The following is a 24,481-nucleotide window of genomic DNA, read 5'->3' on the forward strand; positions in this document are numbered from 1 at the left end:
AAAGGTCATCTGTGCTTTATTGTACATCAATTGGCCCATCCTGGAGCCTGTGTCTTAGCGTTCCTGGGGGTGTCGGTCCTGGGGGGCCAGCCCCTGCCCTAACCCCAAATGCCCCAGCCCTGCCCAGCTCCCAACCCAGTGCCGGGTTAGTGTGCTGGGCGAGTGGGGAGGGGTGGAGGTGACCAGAATTCTTGTCCACAGAGCCCAAGCAGGGCTCGGTCCTGGGACCCTGGACTCCTGGAAGGTTGGACAGGGTGGTCTGCATGGGACAGGAGAGCCCCCCGATCCTCTGGAGACCAGAGCTTGGCCTAGCCCCAGGGACCCAGCCTGCTGGGTGGGGCCAGGCCTTGCAGATTCTACAAGGCCCTGGATCAGAGCACGGCGCTCACTCCAGATCATGCTCTCATGCGAGCCCGTCCCGTCTGCATGGCCCGGGGTCACAGCCCCAGTGGTTGTCTCTGCCCAGAAGCATGTATGACGGGCGTCACCTGGGCCTTGTGTAGCCGTAGGGGCGCTGCAGTCGCAGGCTCTGGTGGCTGGGCAGCACGTGGGTGTGGTAATGCTCCACCAGGCTGCCCACACTCACAAACAGCACCTCGCCCTCCAGGTAAAACTTAGAGTCCTAGGAAGGGGAAGGAGTGGCAGGGTCAGGGGGAGGTCTCCTGCAAAGTGCAGTGGACAGCAGCAAGGGTGACAGTCAGGCCTGCTCCCGGCTGCCCTGTGTCACCTCTGTGCCTGCCACACACCCTCCCCCCCCCCCCCCCCCCGCGCCGTCCCACCCAGGCCAGGGTTTCCCTTTCAGCCAGGGCCCGGGTGAGGGGTCAGCCTGCCCACCTTCTCAAAAATGCGGTAGTTCCTCACTTTGTTGGAGCTTTCATCCCACACGACCAGAACCTGCAGGGAGAGAAGCCCCAGCCTCAGGAGATGGACCGCAGAGACGGAGGAGTGGACAGAGGCATCATGCCTGGGTCCTACGGCACTTACGGTGACCTAGGGAGGGGTCACTCTGCACGTGGACAGCAGGGCTGATATGGGCAGGCAGCCATTTGCCCCAGGGCTCCCGCCCAATAGCCTCCAATGAGACATAAGTAATAGCAGCAGGTGCCTGGCTACTCTACGACCATGTCTGACGTACATGGGAACACTGAGGGGCTCCAGGCTGGCTCAGCTGGAAGAGCGTGCGACTCTTGATCTTGGGGTTGTGAGCTCAAGCCTCACATTGGGGGCAGAGCTTACTTGGGGAGGAGGAAGGGAAGGGGAGGGGAGGGAGGGGAGGGGAGGGGAGGGGGAAGGGGAGGGGTGAGGGGAGGGGAGGGGAAGGGAGGGGAGGGGAGGAGGAGGGGAGGGGAGGGGGGTGGGGAGGGGAGGGGAGGGCAGGGGAGGGGGAGGGGAGGGCAGGGGGGAGGGGAGGGCAGGGGGGAGGGGAGGGGAGGAGAGGGGGAGGGGAGGGGAGGGGGAGGGGAGGGGAGGAGAGGGGGAGGGGAGGGGAGGAGAGGGGGAGGGGAGGAGAGGGGGAGGGGAGGGGAGGAGAGGGGGAGGGGAGGGGAGGAGAGGGGGGAGGGAAGGGGAGGGGAGGGGGAGGGGAGGGGGAGGGGAGGGGGAGGGGAGGGGGAGGGGAGGAGAGGGAGAAGGAAAAAAGGACAAGAAAACTGAGGCTCAGTGAGGTCACAAAATTCACCCCAGAGGAGCAGAGGCAGACCCAGCACTCTCTCCCTATTCCCACTGCCCCAAGCAGCCTCCCCTTCAGAGTGCATGAAAACCCCCAGCCCAGTGCCTGGGTGACTCCGTCGGTTAAGTGTCCAATTCTTGACTTAGGCTCAGGTCATGATCTTGCGGTTCATGAGATCGAGCCCCACATCAGGTTCTGGGCTGACAGTGAGGAGCCTGCTTGGGATTCTCTCTCTTCCCTCTCTCTCTGGCCCTTCTCTATTCTGAGCATGTACACACACACTCTTTCTCAAAATAAGTAAACATTAAAAAAAAAAACAAACAGCCGCATCAGTTCCAGGACCCCCAGCACTTCCCTCCCATTTCCTGCCTGTGCTGGGGGGCTGGGCCACTATCCCAGCTAGAAGACAGTATTCAGTTCCTGAGAATACATGGGGGAGGGGCTGCTGGGCAGAGACCCCAACGACGGAACTAGCTGAGATGCGAAATAAGAGGCCGTGCAGGGAAGCGATGTATATACTATAAAGCACGATGCGTGCCATCAGCCCAAGTGTGTGCAGAACCAGACGAACCCCCCCACAACGCAGCAGTCCCCAGGGCGCCTTCACTCAGCAGGGTGACTGTTGGGGCACCCTCCCTGGGCACCTACCTTCCCTGACTTGGTGGAGGAATCCCGGATGCAGTAGAGTCCATCCTGGGGCTCTCCCTGGGGGCTTGTGGCTTTGAACAGCCTAAAATAACACAGCTGCATCAACAAACCATCCTCAGACAGCCAACCCTCTCAGGGACCCTCCAGCCTCACTCCTCAGTGTAGGTTTTTGTCTTCTCACTATTCTGCAGCACATGGTCTGAGAGCAACCGGCGTGGTGAGGCCGGCCTGTGTGGGGCTTGGGGCCCTGCCCGGGGTGATGGGCAGCACTGGGACTAGGCTGATGGCATCCGCTGTTTTGCTGGCTTCCCCAGTCTGCTCAGGGCCATGCACCTGTGCTAGCCACTGTCTAACACCAAAGCAGATGACGGGGGACAGAAAGGCAGGGGACCTCACATCTGCAAAAACAGGGATTCGGAGAAAGAAGGGCTTCGTGCTGACCTTTCCACTTCGTAGGATTCCGTGGTATTGATAAAGACAGAGCTGGGCAGGGGCACCTGGAGAGAGGCCAATGGCGGTCAGGGTCAGGGTCTGCACCAGCCCTCTCCTCCCTCCCCCCACCCCGTGGGCTGCCAGCCTGTGCCCAGATCTGGGGCTGTGCACACGCTTACACTCCCGACAACTCCAGCGTCCTGGGGGCTTGTCACTGGAGGTGGCCAGTGAGGGGCCACCCCGGCCTGCAGCCCGCCCACTGCCACCTGCCCAGTGCCAGGATCCGGAGCTCTCCATTGCCTCACCTTCTCATAGTCATCGTCAGAACCCTCTGCACTCGTGTCCTCAGGCTTCGAGAGTCGTCGGGGCTTCTCAAAGGAGAAGCTCCGGAAACTCTGCCCATCAGGGGGTGACCGCCTTGAAGGGGAAAAGCAGAGGAAGGGACATCACTGTCACACCCCTGCACACCACCCCCACACACCCTAGGCCTCCACCAGAAAGCTCTGAAACAGGCCTCTGTTGGCTGCCCTTGGGTGACGGCTGCCAATGCCACTGGCAAGAGGGGTCCTAAGGGCCTGAACTCTGGTGTCAGGGGTCACACGACAGATGGGTACTCTGGGCGCTGTGGGAGAAGGCCCTGGGCTGGGGGTCTCGGCCCAGCTCTGCTGCTAACCAGCTTGTGACCTTGGCCAAGTCATGCCCCTCCCAAAGCCACAGAGAATGGATGCACGTGAATGGATGGGAGTCCACAAACATGTCCCACACATGCGGCCAGGTGGTCTGAAGCCTCTACGGTTTCAAGGAGGATTAAAGGAGACCACACGGGGCTGGTCTGCTGGGCCGTGGGCAGTCGGCCCTGGCACACCCAACCCTGTAGCATTTGGCAAACTGACCCAGTCTGCACCATCATGGCCCCTTGTCACATAGTTCTATGAACTATGTTCTATAGTTCTAGTTCTAGAACTATCACCTGGCAAGAGGGTCCTCCCAGGCACCCTCCCACAGCAGCAGAGCTAACAGAGCCCTAGGGAGGAGAGAGCCAGAGCCAAAGGGGTTCCAGGAGCACTGGGTCAGCACGCTCACTCAAGTCTCGCCCCATGGCTCCCAGAGCCTTCACTGTTTAGGGCCCTGGACATCTCTGACCACAGGCTGTGGTATGAATGACACTGTGGGAGCAGGGGACACCAGTCTCCTGACGCAGCCCAGCAATAAAGAAGACAGTGTTCCACGCAGACCTCAGGGTGAGTCACCAACATACTCCACATTCTGGCAAGTTCCCAGTCAGGAAGAGCACAAAGGCAGCCTTGGTGGCTCCAGAGCCCCAGGCAGGGCTGGGAAGGACAGCTGTGGACCAGCGAGGCTTGTGCAGGCTTGCTGGCCCCAAGAGGCTCACAGCCCCAGCTCCCACCCCTACCGTCTATCCCAGAGCAGGCAGCCCTGCAGGCCTCTCCCTTGACCCTTGCAGGGTCCTCGGGTTGCCCAGCACGGACTCTGGGAGGCCGGTTTCCCCAAGACCCAACTTGCCCACTGCTCCCCAAGCAGCCACAGGCTCCAGGCCCAGCACCCACTAGGCTGGACATTCTTCCGGGGCCAGTGCAGGGGAGGCTGCTCAGCCTAGCCAGGCTGGGGCTGTCCAGGAGCCTTCCCGCTCCTATGCTAGGGCTGCCGGCTACCCCTCATGGACAGAGAGGGCCAGAGACGAGGAGGCCAGGGCACCAGCAGGAGAACCCATCAGGTTGGGGAGGGACCCCAGGGGCCCCAGTGCCAAGTAAACTCACTGGAGGTGGGGGAGGGGTGGCTTCTCTGGCCTGGGCAGGACGGGGGGCCGGACTGTGGCCTCGGGCATGGGCAGCTTCAGTACAGGAGGCCTGGGGGCCACAGGGGGTACAAAGAGTCCGGGCCTGGCTGCCTCCCTTGGGGGGGCCTCTTCAGTCATCTTCAAGAACTTGGGCTTGTTGGCCGGCACCGGCGGGGGCTCGGGTGTGGGTGGCCCCGAGGGGACAGATGGAAGGACTTGAGCTTGTCACAGTTCCTGGAGGTGGCAGTGGCCACGCCAGCAGAGCTGGAGGCAGAGCCAGCCCCATGGCCAGGGACCCGGGGCTCTGGGCTGGGGCTGGGGCTCTCCCGGAAGCAAGGGGGTTTCCAGAGGTTGGGCATGGTTGGCAGGTTGCCCAGTGGGGGGTCGCTCATCCTCCGGGAGGCCGTGGGCACTCTGAGGCCAGGCTCGGGCCGCCTTGGGCCCAGCACGTCCCTCTTGGAGTCCTCGGGAGCCAGGCTTGCATCAGGGAGGCCACGCTTCGGGGGCGGGGGTGGCAGCAGAGGGCTCGGGCCCTTGGAGGCAAAGGAGTGAGCACGGGGCATGTCGGAGAAGACTGGCTTCCTGGGTGTGGGCACAGGAGGCGGGGGGTAGGCCGGCGGGTGGGTCAGAGTGTCTGCAGAGCAACGAGACCAGTCAGTGAGCAAGCATGACCTGCTTGAGGCTGGGCCAACACCACCAACCCGCACCACCTGGCCTGCCTCACGCATCCCCCAGAAGTAGCCCACAGAAGCTTCCAGAAGCCTAGATGTCATATCAGGAGCCATCAGGTTCCCAGAAGCAGAGGTAGAGAGAAGAGGCAAGGCGGACTCCTAGGCCCTGACCTCAGCTAGAGGAGGCTATAACTCCCACCAACAGAGGTGAGGGGGATGGACAGAAGCAGGTGGGGTGGAAGGCGAGGGTTACGTGTGCTCGTGCTACAAGACACATTGTGGGCATCGGGGCACAGGTCTGGGGTTCAGAGGAGAGGTGCTGGATGGAGATGCCAGTGTGACACGGCTGTCCCGGCAGCCTAAGACTGGAGGGAAAGGAGCGAGCCGGGCCTGAGTCCCAGGGTGGCCAGGGTTGTGCGGATGGGCATCAGGGGGCTGGTACAAGGCTGAGTGAGGTGGGAGGGGCCTGGAGCACAAGGCACCTGGTGCTGAGCAAGGGGGCTGAGAAGCAGGGGGGAAGGCACCAGGCCGGGTAGAGCTCCACTCACAGGTGCCAAGGGCTGCGTCGGGGGATGGGGAGGTCACTGGAACCATATTAAGACACATTTTGGGGACGGGGAGGTAAAGCCTGCTTGTAGGGGGCACTCAGAAGGGAGTGTGCAGGCAGGTGCACAGGAGCGCTGGCCCTGGAGGTGCACGGCTGGGCGCAAAGCGAGGCCCAGCGTGCTCACCTCCCGCCACGTGTGGCCACAGTTCAGGGAGGGGCAGAGGGACACAGGATGGAGCTGTGGGCTCTGTGCTGGGAGGGGAGCTGGCACATGGCTGGGAGGCCCTGGTGGTGGCCTCAGAGGGAGGGGCCAGTAGGAGGGAAGGGGCTGGACCTGCTTCACCTGAGAGGGACTCGGGGTTGAGGTGGGCAGAGGACAAGGTCGTTGGAGGAGAGGAGGCAGAGACACAGGGAGGCTGCGGGTTAGGGGGTTTGTCCCAAGTCCCCAGGACAGTGGAAAGGATAGTGAGTAATGGGCACAGCCCTCTCCCGCAGACCCTATGCTTTGCTGTAACGCATACGTGTGATGCCCAGTACAAGCCTGTCTCCCTTGCCAGGGAGGTTGGGTGGGAGTGGGTCGGTAAGCGACAGGCTAGCCTGGCCATCGTCCAGATGGCCATCGGCCACAGGAGTAGGCCCTACCCTGGCCCCACCCACTCCTCAGTGTCCCTCCTTCCCCCCTCTCGGCCCCCAGGACCACCCCAGCCCAGCATCACAAGTGTGGGCCCCCAGCTCACTTATTTGTAAATCCTCCCCCTCCATCCCAGGCTTACTGCAGAGGCTGGAGGGTCAGGTGAGCAGAGCCAGCCAGAGTGCACACAACAGGGAAACGGAGGCCACCCAGAGCAGGATTCTGGCCAGCATTCCCAGCCCAGGAAGGGCTCTGCTCTAGGCCCCAGCCCCGTGAGCGCCCCAGGCTCACAGGTTGCCCACCTACCTTCGGGCTCCACGGGCTCAGGGGAGTCGGGCTCCATGTATGAGTCGTCCTCGTCCTCGTGCTCATAGTCTGTGAGGCAGACAGAGGGTCAGACCTAGGGCAGCCCAGGCCCAGCCGCACCCAGGGTTGGGTGGCAGGGCAGGTGCCCTCAGAACACTGGCAGCCAAGAGTCAGGGAGGCACTGGGCAAAGACCAGGTGGGCCGGGTGTGAACCCAGGACCCAGGCTGCCTGGGGAAGACAAACGGACAGATCAAGGACAGCCAGATATGTTTCCCCTCCTTGGTGGCAGCCAGAGAGGAGGGACTGATCCTGTCACTGCTGCAGCCAGGTGCCGAGAGGTGGTGGGGCAGGGGCTGCAGAGACAGGCCTCACCTTCATTGTCTGTGGGGTATGGAGAGAGGCTGATGTCCACAGGCCGCTCGACTGCACCGTAGAAGCTGTCTGTGTCTGAGCTGGAGTCACTGAAGTGTGGGGGGGGAGGGAGTGAGCATTGTGCAGGGGGGAGTCCTTTGCACCCACACGTATGGATACATATGCACAGAGACACACACAGAGGAGGACATGAGCACAAACGTGACACAGACACACACAGACATATACAGAGCTGGACCCACAGACAAACACAAAACGAGAAAAGACATAGGGGGTGCCTGGGGGGGCTCAGTTGGTTGAGCATCTGACTTCAGCTCACGTTCATGAGTTCAAGCCCCGCATCAGGCTCTGTGCTGACAGCTCACAGCCTGGAGCCTGTTTCAGATTTTGTGTGTCCCTCGCTCTCTACTCCTCCCCCACTCATGCTTGGTCTGTCTCTCTCTCTCTCTCTCTCTCTCTCTCCCTCAAAAATGAATAAACTTAAAAAAGAAAAGACCCACACAAGGTGATAAAAACAGACACAGGGACTGGAGGCTGTGGTGCCTCCCCTGACCGACCAGACAGGGCCAGGCCTCAGGGCCAGCCCCACATCCCACTGCCCACCTCTGGGTCTCCAGTCAGTTCTGAGCTAAGCCTGCTATAAGGCTCAGGGCCAGGAGCTCTGGGGGCAGGCAGGCACTTGTGGGATGGCCTCAGGTGTGCCCAGCCTTCTCTGGGCCTTAGTTTCCTCAGCTCTGAAAGGACAGGATGGTTTTTGTTCCTGCCCAAAGGGCCCTTGCTGCCTGCTGGGCCACCTCACGGTGAGGTCACTGAGACCCGGATGGACTGAGCCAGTGCCCTGGGGGACTCACTCTGGTCTCAGTCTCAACGCGCCAGGGTGAGCGTCAGGGGACTAGGAAGTTGAAGCTCTGAGCTACAAGTGCTGGGCCTCCGGGCGGGCAGGTAAAATCACACACGGCCCCTGAACAGAAACCACCAATGGGTGTGCACACACGCACTTATACACTCCGGGACACACACACACACACACACACACACACACACACACGTACACACACACACACACAGCCTGGCTGCACCTTCAAGAAAACTCATCAAGAAGGCGATTCTGGGTCAGGCCCCCGGAAGCTGGGAGGTAGGCACACATGTCAACCCAGTGGCCCTGGCGACACCCTGCCCATGCCTCCCATGCCCAGGCCCACCTGGCGTCTGTGGGCAAGTCCTTCTTCTCGTGGAAGTGGCCGATCTCCCTGCGCAGCAAGGCCATCCAGCCCTGTGGATCAGTCCGGGTTGCGGTGAGCACAGCGCTGTCCGGGGCCTGCCCCTCCCTCACCCTGCCTGCCCTCACTGCCCTGGCTGGCAGCCTTCCTGGGGCCCTCTTCCTGACACAGCTTCCAAGAGTGTGGTGCCGGACTAGGCTACAGACGGAAGGAGGAGGACTGAGGAACAGCACCTGCCCGGCACCTTGCCCCCCCACGTCCCCTCGGGGCCAGGATAGTACCCCTGCCAGCTCCCTGCCCCTGGAGGCAGCCTCACCTTGCGCTCATCCTCAGAGGAGGCGGAGAAGAACCAGGTGCGGTGCTTCTTGCTGACGTGGACAATCTTGAAGGGGAAGACATTGTTGGACGTCGTCTCCTCAGCCGCCCGCATCACCCTGAGGGCACGGGGCCAGCGGTCAGCACCTGGGCAGGCCTCAGCACCCAGCACGCCCCCAAGGACACTGGCAGGTCTGGGCAGTCCCACCTTGCTCACTCTGCAGGCCAAAGGCCTAGATGCTTCAGGCAGAGCAAAGCACGTAGGCAGGGACAGGGATGGGCAGACATGGTTCTGGGGTCTGGGAGGTCATCCTGGGAGCAGCAGCATGCGGGGCTCCAAACCGAGGACACGTCAGCCTCGCTGCCCACCTCAGCCCCACCTGGCCCCTGGCCTGCCTGTTGGGGGCCCTAACATGTCAGCCTCCGCCCTGCCCCCACCGCCACGGGGGAGCCCGTGGGGCCAGGCACCTGGGGCAGGCGTGCCCATCTGCACCATCCCCTGAGGTCAGGGTGGTGTGTTTGGGAAAAGGAAACATCCCTCCCCGGGGGACCCCAGGGGAACCCCATCAGCAGGGAGGCGCTCACTGGGTGGACCCAGCCCATGGCATGTGTAAAGCAAGGAGCCGGCCCCAGCCCAGGAGGCCCTGAAGCCGGGGAGACCTGAGGGAGGTCGTGAGGAGGCCACATAGAGGCCAAGAGGGAGGGGGGAATGCTGGACGAGATCCAGGGTGGGTGGGGTGTGAGCCATCTCGGGAGAGCCCAAACTTTCCCTGGGTGGGAACCTGGGATTGGCCTGGCCAGGGCTCTGCTGGGGCCGGCGGGTAGCGGGCACTTACCGGTTATAGCCGTTCAGCGAGAAGGCACCCTGCGGGGAGGCGGACGTGCTGCTCTTGAAGTAGTAGACGCATCGCTTATGGATGATGACAAAGCGCAGGGGCCCTGAGGGCAAGGGCAAGTGTGGCAAGGGCACAGGGTGAGCCCCGAGAGGCTGCCGGGCAGACCCCACTCTGGGGGCCACTCCCGGAGGCCCTGGGTGACCCGAGGCCAGACCTCCTGCCTTTGAACCCCACTAAATGGAAGGGCCTGGAGTTGGGCTAGCATGCTGCCCCTCCCACGGAGTCCAAATGTAAACGATCCATGGGCATGCTGACCAGCCCGAGCGCCAAGGCAGTCCTGGCCGTTCCCGGGGCAGGGGCAGACCGTGACCAGAGAGGCTGGCTCAGAGAAGGGCAAAGCCAGGGCCAGAGGCCATGGCCACCTCTTTCTACCCTAGGAAGGCAGAGCGAGGGTCGGGGCAAAGAGGCCCGAAGAGCCACTGGCATGGAGCCAAACACCAGCCTATACAGTTACAGTGAACCCCCACGCTCCACTGTCCTATTCCCAGACAGTCCCTCCCGGGCCTAGGGGCACATCAGTTGCAGCCCCTCCTTGGAGGCTCCCTGTCCAAAGGCCAGAGCAGACCAGCAGCCCAGCCTGCGGTACCTCCGTAAGGCAGCACGGTGCCTGGGAGTCCTTGGCGGAGGGCGCTGCTGGAACAAAGGCCTGGGCGGAAGGACAAACAAGGCCCTGATGCTCTCTGGCCTTCAATGTCTTAATGACCGGGCATCTCCCAGACCTGGGGGCTCCCACCCTCTCCCAAAATGCTGTCCCAGGGACCAGAGCTTTGGCCTCACGCAACTCTGAAGGTCCAGCACCCAGCTGGGTCTTGGCACGTTAGTTCACTAAGGGACCGAGTGACCAACCAACTCACTGAACACCCACTGGATAGCGCAAGGCCAGACCTACCAGGCCACCGAGGGCCCCCAGCCCCTGGCTGCAGACTGAAGCTGCCCTGGACCGATGGTCAGCGCTGTGCACCAAATGCCCATCCTATCTCCACTTAGCAGTAACACCCCGAATCCTCCCACGATCCTGGGGAGTGGGGAGGCTGACCTCAGCACCCCCAGGCAGCACCGGCCACCATGGAGGGATGGAAAACTCTGGAGGGCCCACCACGGAAGGAGGCAGAGGCTCAGAGAGACAGGTCGCTTGCCCATGGAGGTCCACCAGGGCAGTGGGGCGGCAGGGCTGGGGTTCAGCCCTGTCCCCACATCCTCCCGTCATGCGCCCTACCACCCAGAGGACTCACATCTCAGCAACTGCAGCTGGGTGCCACCCTTCTTGTGCAGGTAGCCAGCCTTGGCCACGCCCCCGGGCATGGTCAGCAAGTTCTGGGCACCAATGGCCTTCATGGGGGCCGGCCAGTGCATCTCCTCGGCCGCCATGAAGCTGCAGTAAAAGGAGGAGACAGGTCTCAGCCAGGGCTGGGGGACAGAAGACGGCAAAGCTGAGGGCATGCAGTGGGGGATACTGCCAAGATGCTGAAGACAGTGTGAAGGGTCAGCAAGGGGTGAGGAAACTCCTTTCGGAAAGCCCCCGGCTTCTTGGTGGGGCCCCAGGCTTCTTGGTGGGACCCCAGGGAGAGAAAGGGCCAACTGGTCCACATGGTTGGCCTCTGGTCTATTTGGCCACTAACCTGAGCCCCAAGGACTCTGAGAACTGAGTGTGTTCCTTCACTGTCACTGCTTTACTCAGCACACGCCTACTGAATTCAAGGAAGGGGAGGGACCACCGTGAGTGAATTCAAACAACCACTGGCCCAAGGGCACCTGGATGGCTCACTCGATTCAGGGTCCAACTCTTTGTCTCACTCAGGTCATGAGCTCACGTTTCATGAGTTCAAGCCCCACATTGGACTCTGTGCTGACAGCACGAAGCCTGCTCGGGATTCTCTCTCTTTTCCTCTCTCTCTGCCCCTCCCCTGCTCCTGCTCTCTCTCAAAAAAAAAAAAAACAAAAAACAAAAAAACAAAAAACAAAAAACAAAAACCACTGGCTTGGATAAATCAAGCCTTGGGCCATAACCACCCCAAATCTGAGTGCTATGTGAACCTACGATGGGGACAGCCACAGAGGGCTTCTAGCAGATGAGTAGGGTCACAGCCTAATGAAGTCAAAGAGGTACAGGGGCTGGGCCAGGCCCTGGTCACCCTCTCAACCATCTCTGACCCTTTAGCAGGGAAGGGGTGAGGGGCATGGCCCTCAAATGCCCCACCCTCCACTCCTGCCTGCCCTTCGCCAGCTTCAGTCCATCCCTTCCTTAAGGCCCTGAGCCCAGGAAGCAGGAAAACAGGTAGTCAAGAGTCCCCACTTCCCATCCTGGCTTGGCTTTCTGGGGGACCCCTAGGCCTCAGTTGCTGGAACTGTAGAATGGAAAGACAGAGTGGACACAGCCCGGCACACAGCACACCCTTATCGGCAGTGGCCGTGATGACCATCCAGTGGGCTGGCTGGTATCCACCCTGCCTCCCCATCAGCTGGGGCATCACTCAGGCAAGGACCACACCAGGGGCAGGCTGACTGCCTCAGGGTTAACTCGGGCCCGCAGGACCTGACATTCCAAGTGCCAGCGTCAGCCCTCTCCCTTGTCCAGCCTCTTGTTCACCCCAGCTGCTCTCCCTGAAACATGCCAGGCTCCGGCCTCTGCCTGGAATGACTGACCACTACCCCTTCTCACATGAAGAACTCCTATTCATCCTTCAAGACCCAGGTTCTGAGTCCCCTCTTCTGTGAGCCACCTCATATTCGGGTCCCCCGCCACTGGTCCCTCTGAACAGCAACCCCACCGGGCACCGTTTTGCCTGTGCCTGCCTGAACCTGGTGCCGGGTCCCTCCTGGGGCCCCAGTGGAGTTGGACTGAACTGGGTGTGTGGTCAGTGTCCCAATGAGTCACTAGGGTTAGACCCAGAGGCCCCGTCCTCTGGGACTCCTGCCCCTACAGCTCCCACTCCCAAACACACACACAAAGAAAACCACTCTGCTGCTGGCAAACCAGCACCCTCCACCAAACGTCCGGGGCTGCTCCCCCGGCCTCTGCCCGGGTCACTCAGGCTGCCCCCCTCCGGCTCCATCTGCCCAAAACCAACCCCTCGGCCCGGGTCCCGCCAACAGCAGAGGAGGCTCCGAACAAAGGCACGTCCCGGCCCCCGCGACACAGCCCCGCGCCCCGCCCAGCCGGCCCACGCCCGCCTTTGTTCCCGCAGGAAGCGCGGCTCGGTACTCACGGCGTCCACGCGGCGGCCCGCCGTCCCTGCGCGCAGCGACACGGCCCCGGGCCCGGCCCCGCGGCGCCCGCCTCCCGCCCGCCCCAGCCCCGCCGCCCGCGCCCCGCGCCCGCCATGCCGCGCCCCGCGCCCCGCCGCGCCCCCCGCCCGGGGCGGCCGCCGGGCTCCTCCCCTCGCGGGCGGGGCGGGCGCGGCAGGTGGGGACCCGGCGCTCCGCCCGCCGCCGCGCGGCCTCAGTTTCCCCAACTGCCCACGCGGGACGGTGGCTTGGGGCGCGAAGCAGACGTCCACAGTGCGGCCCGGGCTCCGGAAGCGGGCGAGGCAAAGCAGGCGCACACGGCCGGGCTCCCGGCTGGCTAGAGCCCTTGGGAGAGGGGCTTCTGCTCCCTGAGCCTCAGTCTGCGCCTCTGCAAATGGGGGTGAGGGCCGCCCTGCCTCCGAGGGTTGCGGGTGGGCTCGAAGCGGGTGTGGCCTGCAGGCACTGGGGCCCAGGGTGGGTCTGTGGGTCTTCCTGCCCTCCTCTTGGGCAAGTTGCTTTAACCCATCTGCCGCCAAGGGCCTCCAGCCCTGGATTCCCTGCAGGAGTCTCCCTGCAGGAGGTACAAGGTCCAGTCCTTGGCAGCTCCCACCTGCTTGGGTAGATGGGGGCTCCCCTCCTAGGGGACCCCCAGGCTGGCCAAAGGCTGGGATGGCCTTGCTGGCCCCCCAAGCATTCCGCCTCCTCTGCCTCCCACCTGCACACAGCCTGTCCAAGCAATGGGCCAGCCATGGCATAAGGGAGCTCTGACAGCTTGGGCGCTGCTCCCACCCAGCTACACACTGGGCACCATTCCCTGCTTTCCTGGCCTCCATTTCAGGCTGGCCCTCGATGCCCCTTCCCACTGCAGCAAGAGGCTCCATCCCATCTGTGTGCCCCTGTTCACAGCACCCTTGCCAGTCCCTCCCCTGGCAGCACACTCAGCCCTCAAGGCCACCACCTCTGGGCAGCCCCCACCACTTGTGTCAGTTCCCTCCCCTGCTTGCAGCACCTCCTCCCCATCACCTTCACTCAGCACACTCTCCCCCACCACACAAGCCATTCCCATCACCACTTTGTTCCAGGACTCCAGGGCCTCCTCATGCCCCCTGGCCTTTCCAGATCCAGGCCCCATGGATCTTTCTCAGCGGCTCTCCTCATGCCCTCTACCTCCCATGCACCTGTGCCACCCAGACCCTGTGGTTCCCGAATCCAAGACCCAAAACCACCAAGCACCACCTCCAGGCTGCAGTGCACACTGTTTCCACTGCCTCCAGTTGCAACTGAACTAACTCAGCCCTCAGGAACTGGTTCAAATGAACACCAGTCCTTCATTCACTTCTCCCAAAACAGAAGACAAAGGAACTCACTGTATCAGGCCAGCATTACTCTGACACCAAAGCCAAAGGCATCACAAGAAAACTACAGATCAACATCCCTTATGATTGTAGACGTAGAAAGCCTCACCAAAATACTAGCAAATGGCATTCAGCACCATGTAAAAAGGATTCTACACCACGCCAAGTGGGAATTATCATGGGAATGCAAGGGTAACACTTACCTAGGATTCAATGATTGTAATACATCATGCTAATCAAATAAAAGACAAAAAGCACATGGTCATCTCAACACACACAGAAAAAGCATTTGGCAAAAACCTGACAATTTTTCATGATACGAACAACACACCAGGAACAGGAGAAAACTTCCTCAACATCGAAAGGGTGTTTATGAAAAATCCCCAGCCAACATCATACTCAGTGGTAAAAGACTGAAAGCTTTCCCCTAAGAGCAGGGGCAAGGCAAAGACATCTACTCTTGCCACTTCTATTCAACCTTGTACTGGAGGTACTAGCCAGTGCAATTACGCAAGAAAAAGCAATAAAAGGTATCCAGATTGGAAATGAAGAAGCAAAACTATTCACAAATCAGATAGTTATGTATACAGACAATTTCAAAGAACCCACGAAACAATTATTAGAACTAATAAACGAGCTAGCAGAATATAAGCAAAACACAAAAAACAGCCATACTTCTACATACGTACTGGCAACAAACAATCCAAAAATTAGAGTTAGCTCAAGTGTTCCCTCCCTCAGGTTCCTTCCCTGACCTCTAGGGGTCCTGTGTCCCTCTGTGGGGTTAGAACACCCTTCTCTCCACCTAACACTGACCACACTAGCTTGTCGCTGTTCCCCATCTTCACCAGCTCGGGCCCAGCACAGAGGGGGCACCCAGGGAGCCCCAGAGGAGGCAAAGAATGTTGGCCCTGTCACCGAGCCCCATGATGGTTTAGCTCCACTCGTTCATTCCATGGGCTCGTCAGCGGGAAGCCTCAGTCCCTCCCTCTGCAGGGGCAGACACAGCAGTAGGGACCCCTCACTGTGCTGCTGGGGGTGCCCGCTGAGCCGCCCTGGCTGGGAACTGCCAGGGACAGTGCTGGAGGGCCGGGTTCAAAGCCCACCAGGCCTGTCCTCCTCTGACCCCAGCCAGCGTGTGTCCTGGGGGAGGGGCAGCTACTGTGAGCAAGTATGGAACCCACCACTCCTCCCAGTCCCACACGTGTGGGAAACTGGAGGGGAGGAGTTAGGGCAGTATACAGCCCCACTCCGGCTCAGCTCAGTGGCCAGGCAGGTACAGGCCCGTGAGAGCCTCACTCTTGCCTGGCCGCAGTCTCTCTGTGGGCAGAATGAGGGCTCTTGGGTGGCCACTGACTAACCTTAGTGTGGAGGGTAGGTCGTGAGAGAATCAGGTTGTACTCTAGCTTCACCTCCCCTAGGAAAGTCCTCACTGCAGGGACAGATGCTGACATCCTCAGCTTCTCTCCAGAGGATGGACTACCCAAGGGGAAACCCATCCTGAGGCCCCCAAATCCTCTGGCCCCACCTGGCCCCACCCTGTACCAGCGGGTGAAGTGGGCTGACACCTGACCAAGTGCCCAGTGCCAGGCCAGGCTGGAGCAGAAAAAAGGAAGGAAATGGTAGCTGAGGGTAAGGGTAATGATGGGCCATGGTGGCTGTGGTGACCACACAGATTTTGGGGACTTCCAGCCCAGTTCAAAGATTCCAACTCCATTGGTGCCCAGGAAAATTGAGGGGAACCCCCAAGAGACACCCAGACTCCTGGCCAACCTGGCCTCCCTGGCTACCTCCCTCAATGTCCACGGTGTCACCCAGCCCCCTGAGGGTTTAACTCCACTCATTCATTCCATGGGCTCATCAGCAGGAAGCCTCAGTCCCTCCCTCTGCAGGGGCAGACACAGCAGTAGGGACCCCTCACTGTGCTGCTGGGGGTGCCCGCTGAGCCGCCCTGGGTGGGAGCCACCAGGGACAGTGCTGGAGGGCCGGGTTCAAACCCCACCAGGCCTATCCTCCTCTGACCTCTGTTTCCTCTCACTTAAAGTGAGCACAGAAAGTCCAGTCGTCAGAGTCCCCCAACACCCCTCAGGGCATCTCTCCCTACATAGGAGGGTACTGAGGCCACCCAGGGAGACTGCTATGCAGGGAGGGGCTTGGTTCCCTGCAGCTCAGAGGGGCTGACTGGGGCAGGACTCCGATGACACAGAGGTCGGCGTTAGGGTGGCCAGCATGGGGGTGGCCGCTGGGCTCCATGAACCCTTTCAGACGGCGTGTGATCTTTGGAAGGCGGGCACCTCAGGCACACACCCTGGTCTCCGCTCCTGAGCTCACGTGACCTTCTCTTACAGTAGAGGTTAGTCCAGCCGACCGAGCAGCAGGGACAGGGGCAGAGCTGGTGGATGAAAACCGCTCGGTCCCCCAGAGACAGTCCTTGAGGAGTCCCACAAAGTGCAGGCTCTGTGGCTCCCCCCTACCACGGGGCTGTGAGCCCCACAGGTGTGTGGTGATGATTTGCACAGGCCCACGTGTGAGTGCCACAGATAGTGTGCTCGGGCAGGCTGTGCTTGTGAGCTGCACAGTGCACACACAGGTTAGAGTGTGCACATCAGTGTGTGTGCATGCGTGTGCATGGGTGTAAGCCTCTGTGTGAGAGCACTGTGATGAGGGAGCTGGTGCCTCGTGCGACCACAGTGTCAGGGGTTCCTGTCAGTGGTGACCACACCGGCCCTTTGTGGCCGCTGCAGGGAAAGGGGAGGCTGGGACCTCCGGCCCCAGTGAAAAGGGGACCTAAATGCATTCATTCACACACTCACACCCACACAAACACACGTACACACACAGACACACACACAGACACGTATGCTTTCTCATGTATGCCCACTGACACAAATATATTCACACGTACACGCTCATACGCCCACACTCACTCAGACACACACACCCATTCGTAGACACGCACTCATTGTCACACACGCTCAAGCTCACTATGTATTCATACACACTTTTATGGACTCACACTGACGCACACACTCATTCACTCACTCGTAAATATACACACATGCACAGCCTCCAGGGGCTCCTGAGACCCTTTGTGGGTGGCCCCCGTGCCCCAGGCTGGCAGCCTGGGCGTAGGTTAGAATGTTCTACTTGACAGCTCCTTAAGTCCCACGGGCTCAATGCTTTATTCCCGTTTTACAGACTAGAACCCTGAGGCTGGGAGAAGCGCCCTGGGCATTCACCATTAGCCAGGCCCTGTGCTTCTCAAGGATCACCCCACATCATCATCCCGACACCCCCTGACGTGTGAACTGGCGTCATCCCCACACCACTGATGAAGACACCGAGGGTCTGAGAGGCTGAGTCACCTGCCCAAAGTTACACATCCAGTAAAGGGTGGGGGACTCTCCAGGCGCAGCCACGCCCCCAGGCAGGCACCCTGCAGGCGCTAGGTGGCAGTGGGGTCACGCCCAGGCCATCTGTTTTCCCCTTTCCCTTTCCGTTCCCCTCCCCCTTTCTCTTCCCAGAATCTTCCTCCACAAGAGAATCAAAACCAAACATCTTCGGGGGGGGGGGGGGGGAGGCGGCAAGCAGCCATGCCAGAGGGAAGGGGCATGACCTGGGCTTTAGGCGGAGAGCCCCCCAGCCCCTCAGCTCCATGCCAGGCTCCCAAGCATGGTCCACGTACACACACACACACACACACACACACACACTCACATGCATTCACACATACTCAATGTGTGAGCACACAGGACCTGGCAGCATACGTGGTGGGAAGGCGCCCCCCAACCTGGGTCCCCACCTCCCTGCCAGCTGCGGGCTGAGTAGCACATGGTGGGGGAAGGGGTGTCCTAGCAGCAGGCTCCCTCTTGGGGCTCCCACTGTGCCCCATCCAGTTCCGCAGGGCTCTCCTCACAGCCTATCGGCTCTGGGGTCCAGGGCTCAGCCTGGACAGTTCCACAGGCCCGGGGTTCACGCCACCTGCTAAGCCCCCGGTCCCGGGGCAGCCACACTGACCTGAGAGCACTGACCCAGCACATGGTTCTCCTCCTGTCTGTCGATGGGCTGGGGGCAGGTGTCCTGAGGCCCAGGGCGGCCATGTGGCTCAGGGGCCACAGGGAGGACCTACAGCCCACGTCCCCCAGGCGGGGAAGGCCTGATGCCCTGGCATTGTCCTGGGTGCTGCCCAGGCAGCTGCGTCCACAGCTCCCTCCTGCTGACAGCCGCCGGCTGCATCTGGGGCCTGTGGCCGCCAGGCTTCCTCCCCTCCGGAGACTTCCTGTTGCCGGGTCCCTGGGCAGCCCCAGCTAGCCAGCACTTCCTGCTTTCTACCCTCCCAGGTCCTGAGGCTGAAGTGAGACCCAGGGCTGCACCCATCAGCGCTGTTAGGCCTGCTGGATTTTAGCCAGCACTGCCCCCATGCCCTACTGCAGCCGGAGACCACAGCTCTCCAGGCCCCGGGGCAAGACCAGCTTTGTCCCCCGGGAGGAAGCTCCCTGCTGATGCCCCACACACACTTCCTGTGGCCACCTCTGCATACTTGGCTTCTCTCCAGGAAACGACCAAAGCCCCTTCCCAGCCATGGGCTGTCACACTGTGTCTCCTTGGCCCCAGAAGCCCCTTCCCCTCACGAAGCTGATGCTTACACCCCACACTGGGAACTCACTACCTCCACCTCTCTGCCCTTTGACACCAAGGGACCAAGGGACCAAGGGACCAGGTTCCCAGCCTTGGCCCAGGCATTTGCCTGCCACCCTCCCTCCCTCCTCTACCACAGGCCTCCCCGTCTCCCCCAGCCAGGCATGGCCTCTGTGACAAAGCTGGGCTTACTGCCTCTGGCAATCATCACTCTCAACACCAGGCTTGACGACTATCAGAGCATGCTCTTGCCACTGTCCGGTCCTGCCCCAGGTCCCACTCAGAATGAGTCCCCTCCACAGCCTACACTGCCCCACAAGGGTTGGGTGCCTCTCCTGCCCAGATCCACAGCCAAAGAGTTGGGGAGCAGGGATTCAAGCCCAGGCTGTTCGGTGTTGAGCCCCCACATCCCCCTGGCTCTCTTCTCCTGAGCTTGGGTCTCAAGGTCATACCTCTCCCACAGAGGACAGGCCCAACCAAAGGAAGGAGCACTCTGGGACCACCACCCCCCCCCCCACAGCAGGATTTGAGGGTCAGAAAGGCCACAGACCACAGGGTCTCCGGGAGTTGCTGATGGTCTTGTCCACCAAGTTTCCTGGGGCACCTAGCCGTCTCACATACTTGTAGTCAGGGCACTGGAGGGCAGCTCCCAGGCCGGGGGACCTCCATCTCCCACAGCGTCCACCGCCCCAGACATCTGCCAAGGCCCTCGTGCTACCTGGGGGCCTATCTGGGGTCACAGACCACCTGCTGTCTCTTAGAGATGGGGGGCTTGACCTTTGTGTCTGAGCTCTCCTCAGGATAGGCATGGCTGCCCTGGCCTCCCCACGCCTAGGCCAGCCTCGATCCCCTTTGGTGGCTAAGGGCAGACTGTGCTTTTGGCAGAAAGTTGGCCATGACAGACAGACACCAACAGACAGACAGGTAGCAAGGGGGAGGGTTAGAGGGGGGTTTCTGCCCCTTCTTCCTCTTTGCAGTCTGCCCAGGGTGGATAGAGGGCCCAGAGCAAGCTAAAGCTGGACACTCAGCCTACTTTGTCCTGTGCCAGCTCTGTGGCCTCAACTTACTTAGTATCTCTGAACCTTAGTTTCTTCATCTGTGAAATGGATGCTGAGGGTTGAGATAAAATAGCAGGTGAGGAGCTCCTGGGCCATGATCCAGCCAGGACAAGCCAATGGGCAGTTCTGGGCCAGGGTGGGGGCCTCGGCCTCAAGGGCCATGCTATGGGGTCAACAGAAGGTGGCAGACCCAGCAGGCACTAGACTGGGGAGGCCTCCAGGGGAGGGGGCTGGATCTGACAGAGAGAGGCAGAGTTTGCTGGGAGGGGCTGAGGTGAGGAAGTCAAAGACAGGACAGGGGTTCAGGGCAACATCACAGGGTGGGGAGGAATCCAGGGGCAACAGGGTGACCGAGGCCCAGAGAGGCTGGGGTACAGGCGTGGGGGTGAGAAGCTGCCAAGACGAGGACCGGGAGCCAGCCAACACTCCCCAGGATGCACCGCCCCTCACCAGACAGACAGGTGGATGGATGAAGAGGCCTGAGGTCAAGGCAGCAGCCAGGGCCTCCCCCGCCCTTGCGCCCTGGAGGGTCCCCAAGCGCCTAAACAACAGCAGAGGTAGGAGGGGGCAGAGGGCCATGAGGGGAATAGGATCCCCATCAGGGGTCAGACCCATGCTGGCCCCTTCTCCAACCTTTGTCTCCCTCTGGGAGGTGGAGGTCAGGAGTCCTGGGCTGCTATGTGACCTCTGCAGGCCGCTCTTCTCTGGGCCTCAGCTTCTTCATGTGCCCTCCTACCTCCTGAGGCATCACTTTATCCTTGCAGCGAAGAACACTGCCATTTATATTCCTGAAAACAGAGGACCCTCCAATAATGGCAGCTCCGTGACCTTTTATGGTGTGCTGGAGATAGCCATGGAAATGATCCCACGCCAGGATCCCAGCAGCAAAACGCGTGAGGCTGGAGCATGTCTGTGGTCTCTAGCCCATCCTCCCCCAGCTGCGGCTCCTCCCCCTGCTCCAAGGGCAGGTGCCTCAAAGTGCCGGGCTTGGGGACCACCCCACCACACCAAACGTAGGGCACTTACCAGGATGGGTGGGAGCCAGCCAGCAGGGCCAGCAGGGGCCAAGGGTCAGCCTGAAAAGAAAGCAAGACAGAGAGATTTCACTCTGAGTTCCTGGGGTCTTCAGCCTCCTCAGGAGCAAGGCAAACACCTAGCACAGCGTGACCTCTGCAGCTGGGCATGGAGTTTTCCTCACCCGTGTGCTCACAGCCCACGAAGCTGGTCCTATTGTAACCTGCGCTGACCGTGAGAACACTGCCATTCAGAGATGCTGGCACCGGCCAGGCTGATGGCCTGAGAACGGAGGGGTGAGGAATGGAACCATGTCCCTGGGAAACCCAGCCCCGGGTCTCCCTCAGGCACCCCGGGCCCCTGTGCCCAACCCGGTGCCCATCTGCCACCTTCAGGGGCAGCTCAGGCACTGAAGGTGCTGAGAAGGGCCTGTTGGGCTCTGGGGAGGGCCTGGGCCCAGGGAGGGGTGGCTGGCACCCACGATGGGGAAAAACATCAAGTTCTCAAAATAAGATGTTTTGTATCAGCCCCTCCCGCAGGGCCTCGGTCCACCTAGAGCCAGCTCTAGGACCCGTAGACACAGCTTCCCTCCTTTCTCTGAGCCTCACTCTTCTCTCCATACTTGAGGCTAGAGGCTGCCTTCCAGAGCAGGGCTGCAAGGGTCGTACTGGGCAGAGGGAGCGGGTGATGTAGAGGACAGGGCCCACCCAGAGTCACCCAGTGTAAGAGATACATGTCTAAGTCCTAGTCCCCAGATGCTACAAATGTGACCTTATTTGGAAAAGGGACCTTTGCACATGTAGTTAGGGATCTCATCCTGGACTGGCCAGATGGGCCCTAAATCCAATGACAAGGATTGGATTACAAGAGAAAGAAGAGACAGAGGCACAGATTGGAGTGACGTGGCCCCAAACCAGAGAAGCCAAGGATTTCTGCAACCACCAGAAGCTGGAAAAGGCAAGGAAGAAAGGATCCTTCTCTAGAGCCTCCGGAGGGAGCATGGCTGTGCTGACCCTTGGATTTTGGATTTCTGCCTTCCAGGACTCAGAGAGTGAATGTCTATTGTTTTAAGCCCCCAGGGGGTGGTGCTGGGTTAGGACAGCCTTAGGAAACTATCACACACAGGGACTCTCCAAAGTCCTTTCCCTGGGCCAACTTCACTTGAAGCCCGAGCATATCCTGCAGGAAGAAACCGGTTCTGTGGGCAGCCCCTGCCATGGGCATCCAGCTGGACAGAGCAAACCTGAGCTGGCCTCCTTGGCTGTGCACACCTCCTGCGGGCCTGGCCCACCACTTCCTACCCTCCCAAGCAGGGGATTGGGTGCCACACCCAGCTCACACCCATCACACTTGCTGAGCCCTCCTCCTGCCTCTGGTTCACACCCCTGGCCAGCCCCTCCGTAGCACATTTCCACCATGAAGCAGGGGTCAGCCTGATTCCCTGGCCAGGTATATGGGGTCTGGCTCCTGCTTCCAGCCCTGGGCCCTTAACTCTGGACCTGCCACATAGGCCCATCAATCATGCCCCATTCCCAGTACCTGCCAATCTCTTCTACCTGTAAACTAAATCCTCTCCAAAATGCTCCCTCATCCTTGGAAAACAGAACCATCTAGAACCTCACACCCTTCTCTGAAATCTCCGTCAGTGGCATAGCCTGATACACCAGAGTATCACATGGGTACCCCAGCACTCCCCACTGGCCTGGGTCCCGCTGAATCCCCAGAGCCAGGCTGGTGCCTGACCCATGCAGGGCCCAGATGGATAGATGGGACAGATGGCTTCAGAGTCACGTCTACACACACGGCCATGCCCCTCACATGGCTGTAACTAGCCCTTGCCTAGGCCATCCCTCAGAGCCAGAGTGTACTTAGAGTTAATCTGACCCTGAACAAGAACTGATGTCCAGTGTGGCCACCACCAAGGCCCATCCATGGCCCAGGATCCCTCCTCGGTGAGATGAGGGGTGGCCGGCAATGAGCAGATATTCAAGACTGCTAACTGCAAAACAGAGATGAACTGGACACACTGGAGCCTACCAGTGTCCCCAGAAGGACAGCGGTGTGCTGGGGTCCAGAAGGCCCCCAGGGTCTCAGGGCTGCCCAGGATAGAGGCAGGAAGCGTCCAGTCACTCCTGTGTCCAAGTGCAGAGGAAATTAAGGGAAGTGCAGAAAGAGACCCACATGCATGGCTGCCCACCCTGGGGCCTGGGCTTCTGGGTCAGCATGGGGGTGGGGGTGGGGCTTCTACTCTGAGACACTTGGCCCTCAAGCTCTGTCCCCAAAGAAGACTCATGAGGCCCTCACATCCCTGGACACTGCCCCAGTCACACAGCACCCCGGAGCTTTCCTCTCCCTGGCCTGGCGTCTCTGCCTCCAGCAAACATTCCCAAGCTGGGCAGAGTGCAGAGCAGAGCTAGGGGCCCTCACAGAGTCGGGGGTACCCCTGGGCTCATACCCAGGGCAGAGCTCCCTCCAGCAGAGCCCGGAGAAGGAGGCTCCCCAGGAGGGAGCTGGAGCCTGGCCAGGAAGGAGCAGCATGCAGGCAGGAGGGAGGATGGTGGGAGCCCCGGGCCAAGGTCCCTGTGTGAGGGACAAGGTCCACCGTGGGCTGTGGTGAGGGGCAGGCTAGGTCTGGGGGGAACCACGCTGGCATCGTCACTGGCGTGAACCACTCTCCTGCCTCAAACCACAAGCCAGCAGAGGTTCTCAGGATTCACGCTTCGGTTCATCAGAACTTAAACAAGTCTGTGCCTTTTAACTGATCAAGAAAAAATGTCCCAGAGCACTGATGTGTGCCCCGAGTTCCTGGCCCGTGCCCGCGGAGGCAGCCTGCCTCTCGTCAGCCTTGCCCCAAAGTGCTAGCCCCAAGAAAGATGCTCAGGGCTTCCTGCCTCTGTGGTTCCCCATGAAGGGGCTGCTCCAGCCTCAGGACCTGGGTGGGCAAGAATAGCACAGTGGTTACTGCACAGGCTTCCTTGGGGACAGGCCTGGCTCAATCCCCTCTTCTAAACTTGTGGCCCACTCTGAGCCTAAGCTTCCTCATGTGAAGAATGGGGTTGACAGTTCTGGTGCAGGATGTCCCCAGGACCATCTGGCACGGCTGGTGGGCAGGGATACTCCAGGGGCACTTGGTCACTGGGGTTCTGTTGCAAACACTGTCAGCGCAGTCATGTTGGAAAGGGGGAGTGTGCTCTCAAACCATCCTGCTTGAAGCCGGGCTACACCTTCCCTTCCGGCCCCTCGGGGTCTGGACCCTTGAGCACCCCAGGATCCCCGGCCACCGATGGCCCCATTCTGAGCCACATTCCCATAGCGCTGGGAATTGCACCCAGAGGTGACCCACCGCACCCACAGGCCTCCAACCACACGCAGGACCCCTCTCCCAGCTCCCGGGAGAGTCTGCCCCTCCCTTCATACCCCGCACCTGAGCATTTCAGTCTGTCTGGGGACCACCTGTCCCTCCTTCAGCATCGGCTCCAGAGGACGGTCACTCCTCATGTCCACCCCCCACAGTGTGTCCAGCACGAAGCAGGCACTGAGTACTTTCTAGAGCATGAGCTACTGTATCCCTGACTAGCTGGGTGCCCCTTACTCCCCATGGCGTCCAGCCCAGGACGCTCATTTCTTGCCTCAAGTACCCCCACTTCTCCACCCCTGGGGGCCTCTGGCTACATGACATATGCCC

At 60.8% G+C, this 24,481-nt stretch overlaps 1 protein-coding gene across 1 annotated transcript in view; it reads right to left on the bottom strand.

Moving 5' to 3' along the window:
- SH3BP2 (SH3 domain binding protein 2) overlaps nucleotides 1-24,481 on the bottom strand; it is a 35,730-nt gene continuing 11,249 nt past the window's right edge. Inside the window, 14 exon segments of the mRNA XM_042985088.1 lie at nucleotides 1-622; nucleotides 835-894; nucleotides 2,318-2,399; nucleotides 2,759-2,814; nucleotides 3,055-3,166; nucleotides 4,528-4,744; nucleotides 4,747-5,181; nucleotides 6,703-6,771; nucleotides 7,076-7,164; nucleotides 8,278-8,348; nucleotides 8,612-8,729; nucleotides 9,447-9,549; nucleotides 10,739-10,878; nucleotides 20,809-20,858. Of these exon segments, the coding sequence (XP_042841022.1) occupies nucleotides 485-622; nucleotides 835-894; nucleotides 2,318-2,399; nucleotides 2,759-2,814; nucleotides 3,055-3,166; nucleotides 4,528-4,744; nucleotides 4,747-5,181; nucleotides 6,703-6,771; nucleotides 7,076-7,164; nucleotides 8,278-8,348; nucleotides 8,612-8,729; nucleotides 9,447-9,549; nucleotides 10,739-10,874 (1,686 nt within the window). The 5' untranslated portion in view covers nucleotides 10,875-10,878; nucleotides 20,809-20,858 and the 3' untranslated portion in view covers nucleotides 1-484.

The sequence above is a fragment of the Panthera tigris genome, chromosome B1 (genome assembly GCF_018350195.1).
Source record: "Panthera tigris isolate Pti1 chromosome B1, P.tigris_Pti1_mat1.1, whole genome shotgun sequence".
NCBI classification, from domain to species: Eukaryota; Metazoa; Chordata; class Mammalia; order Carnivora; family Felidae; genus Panthera; species Panthera tigris.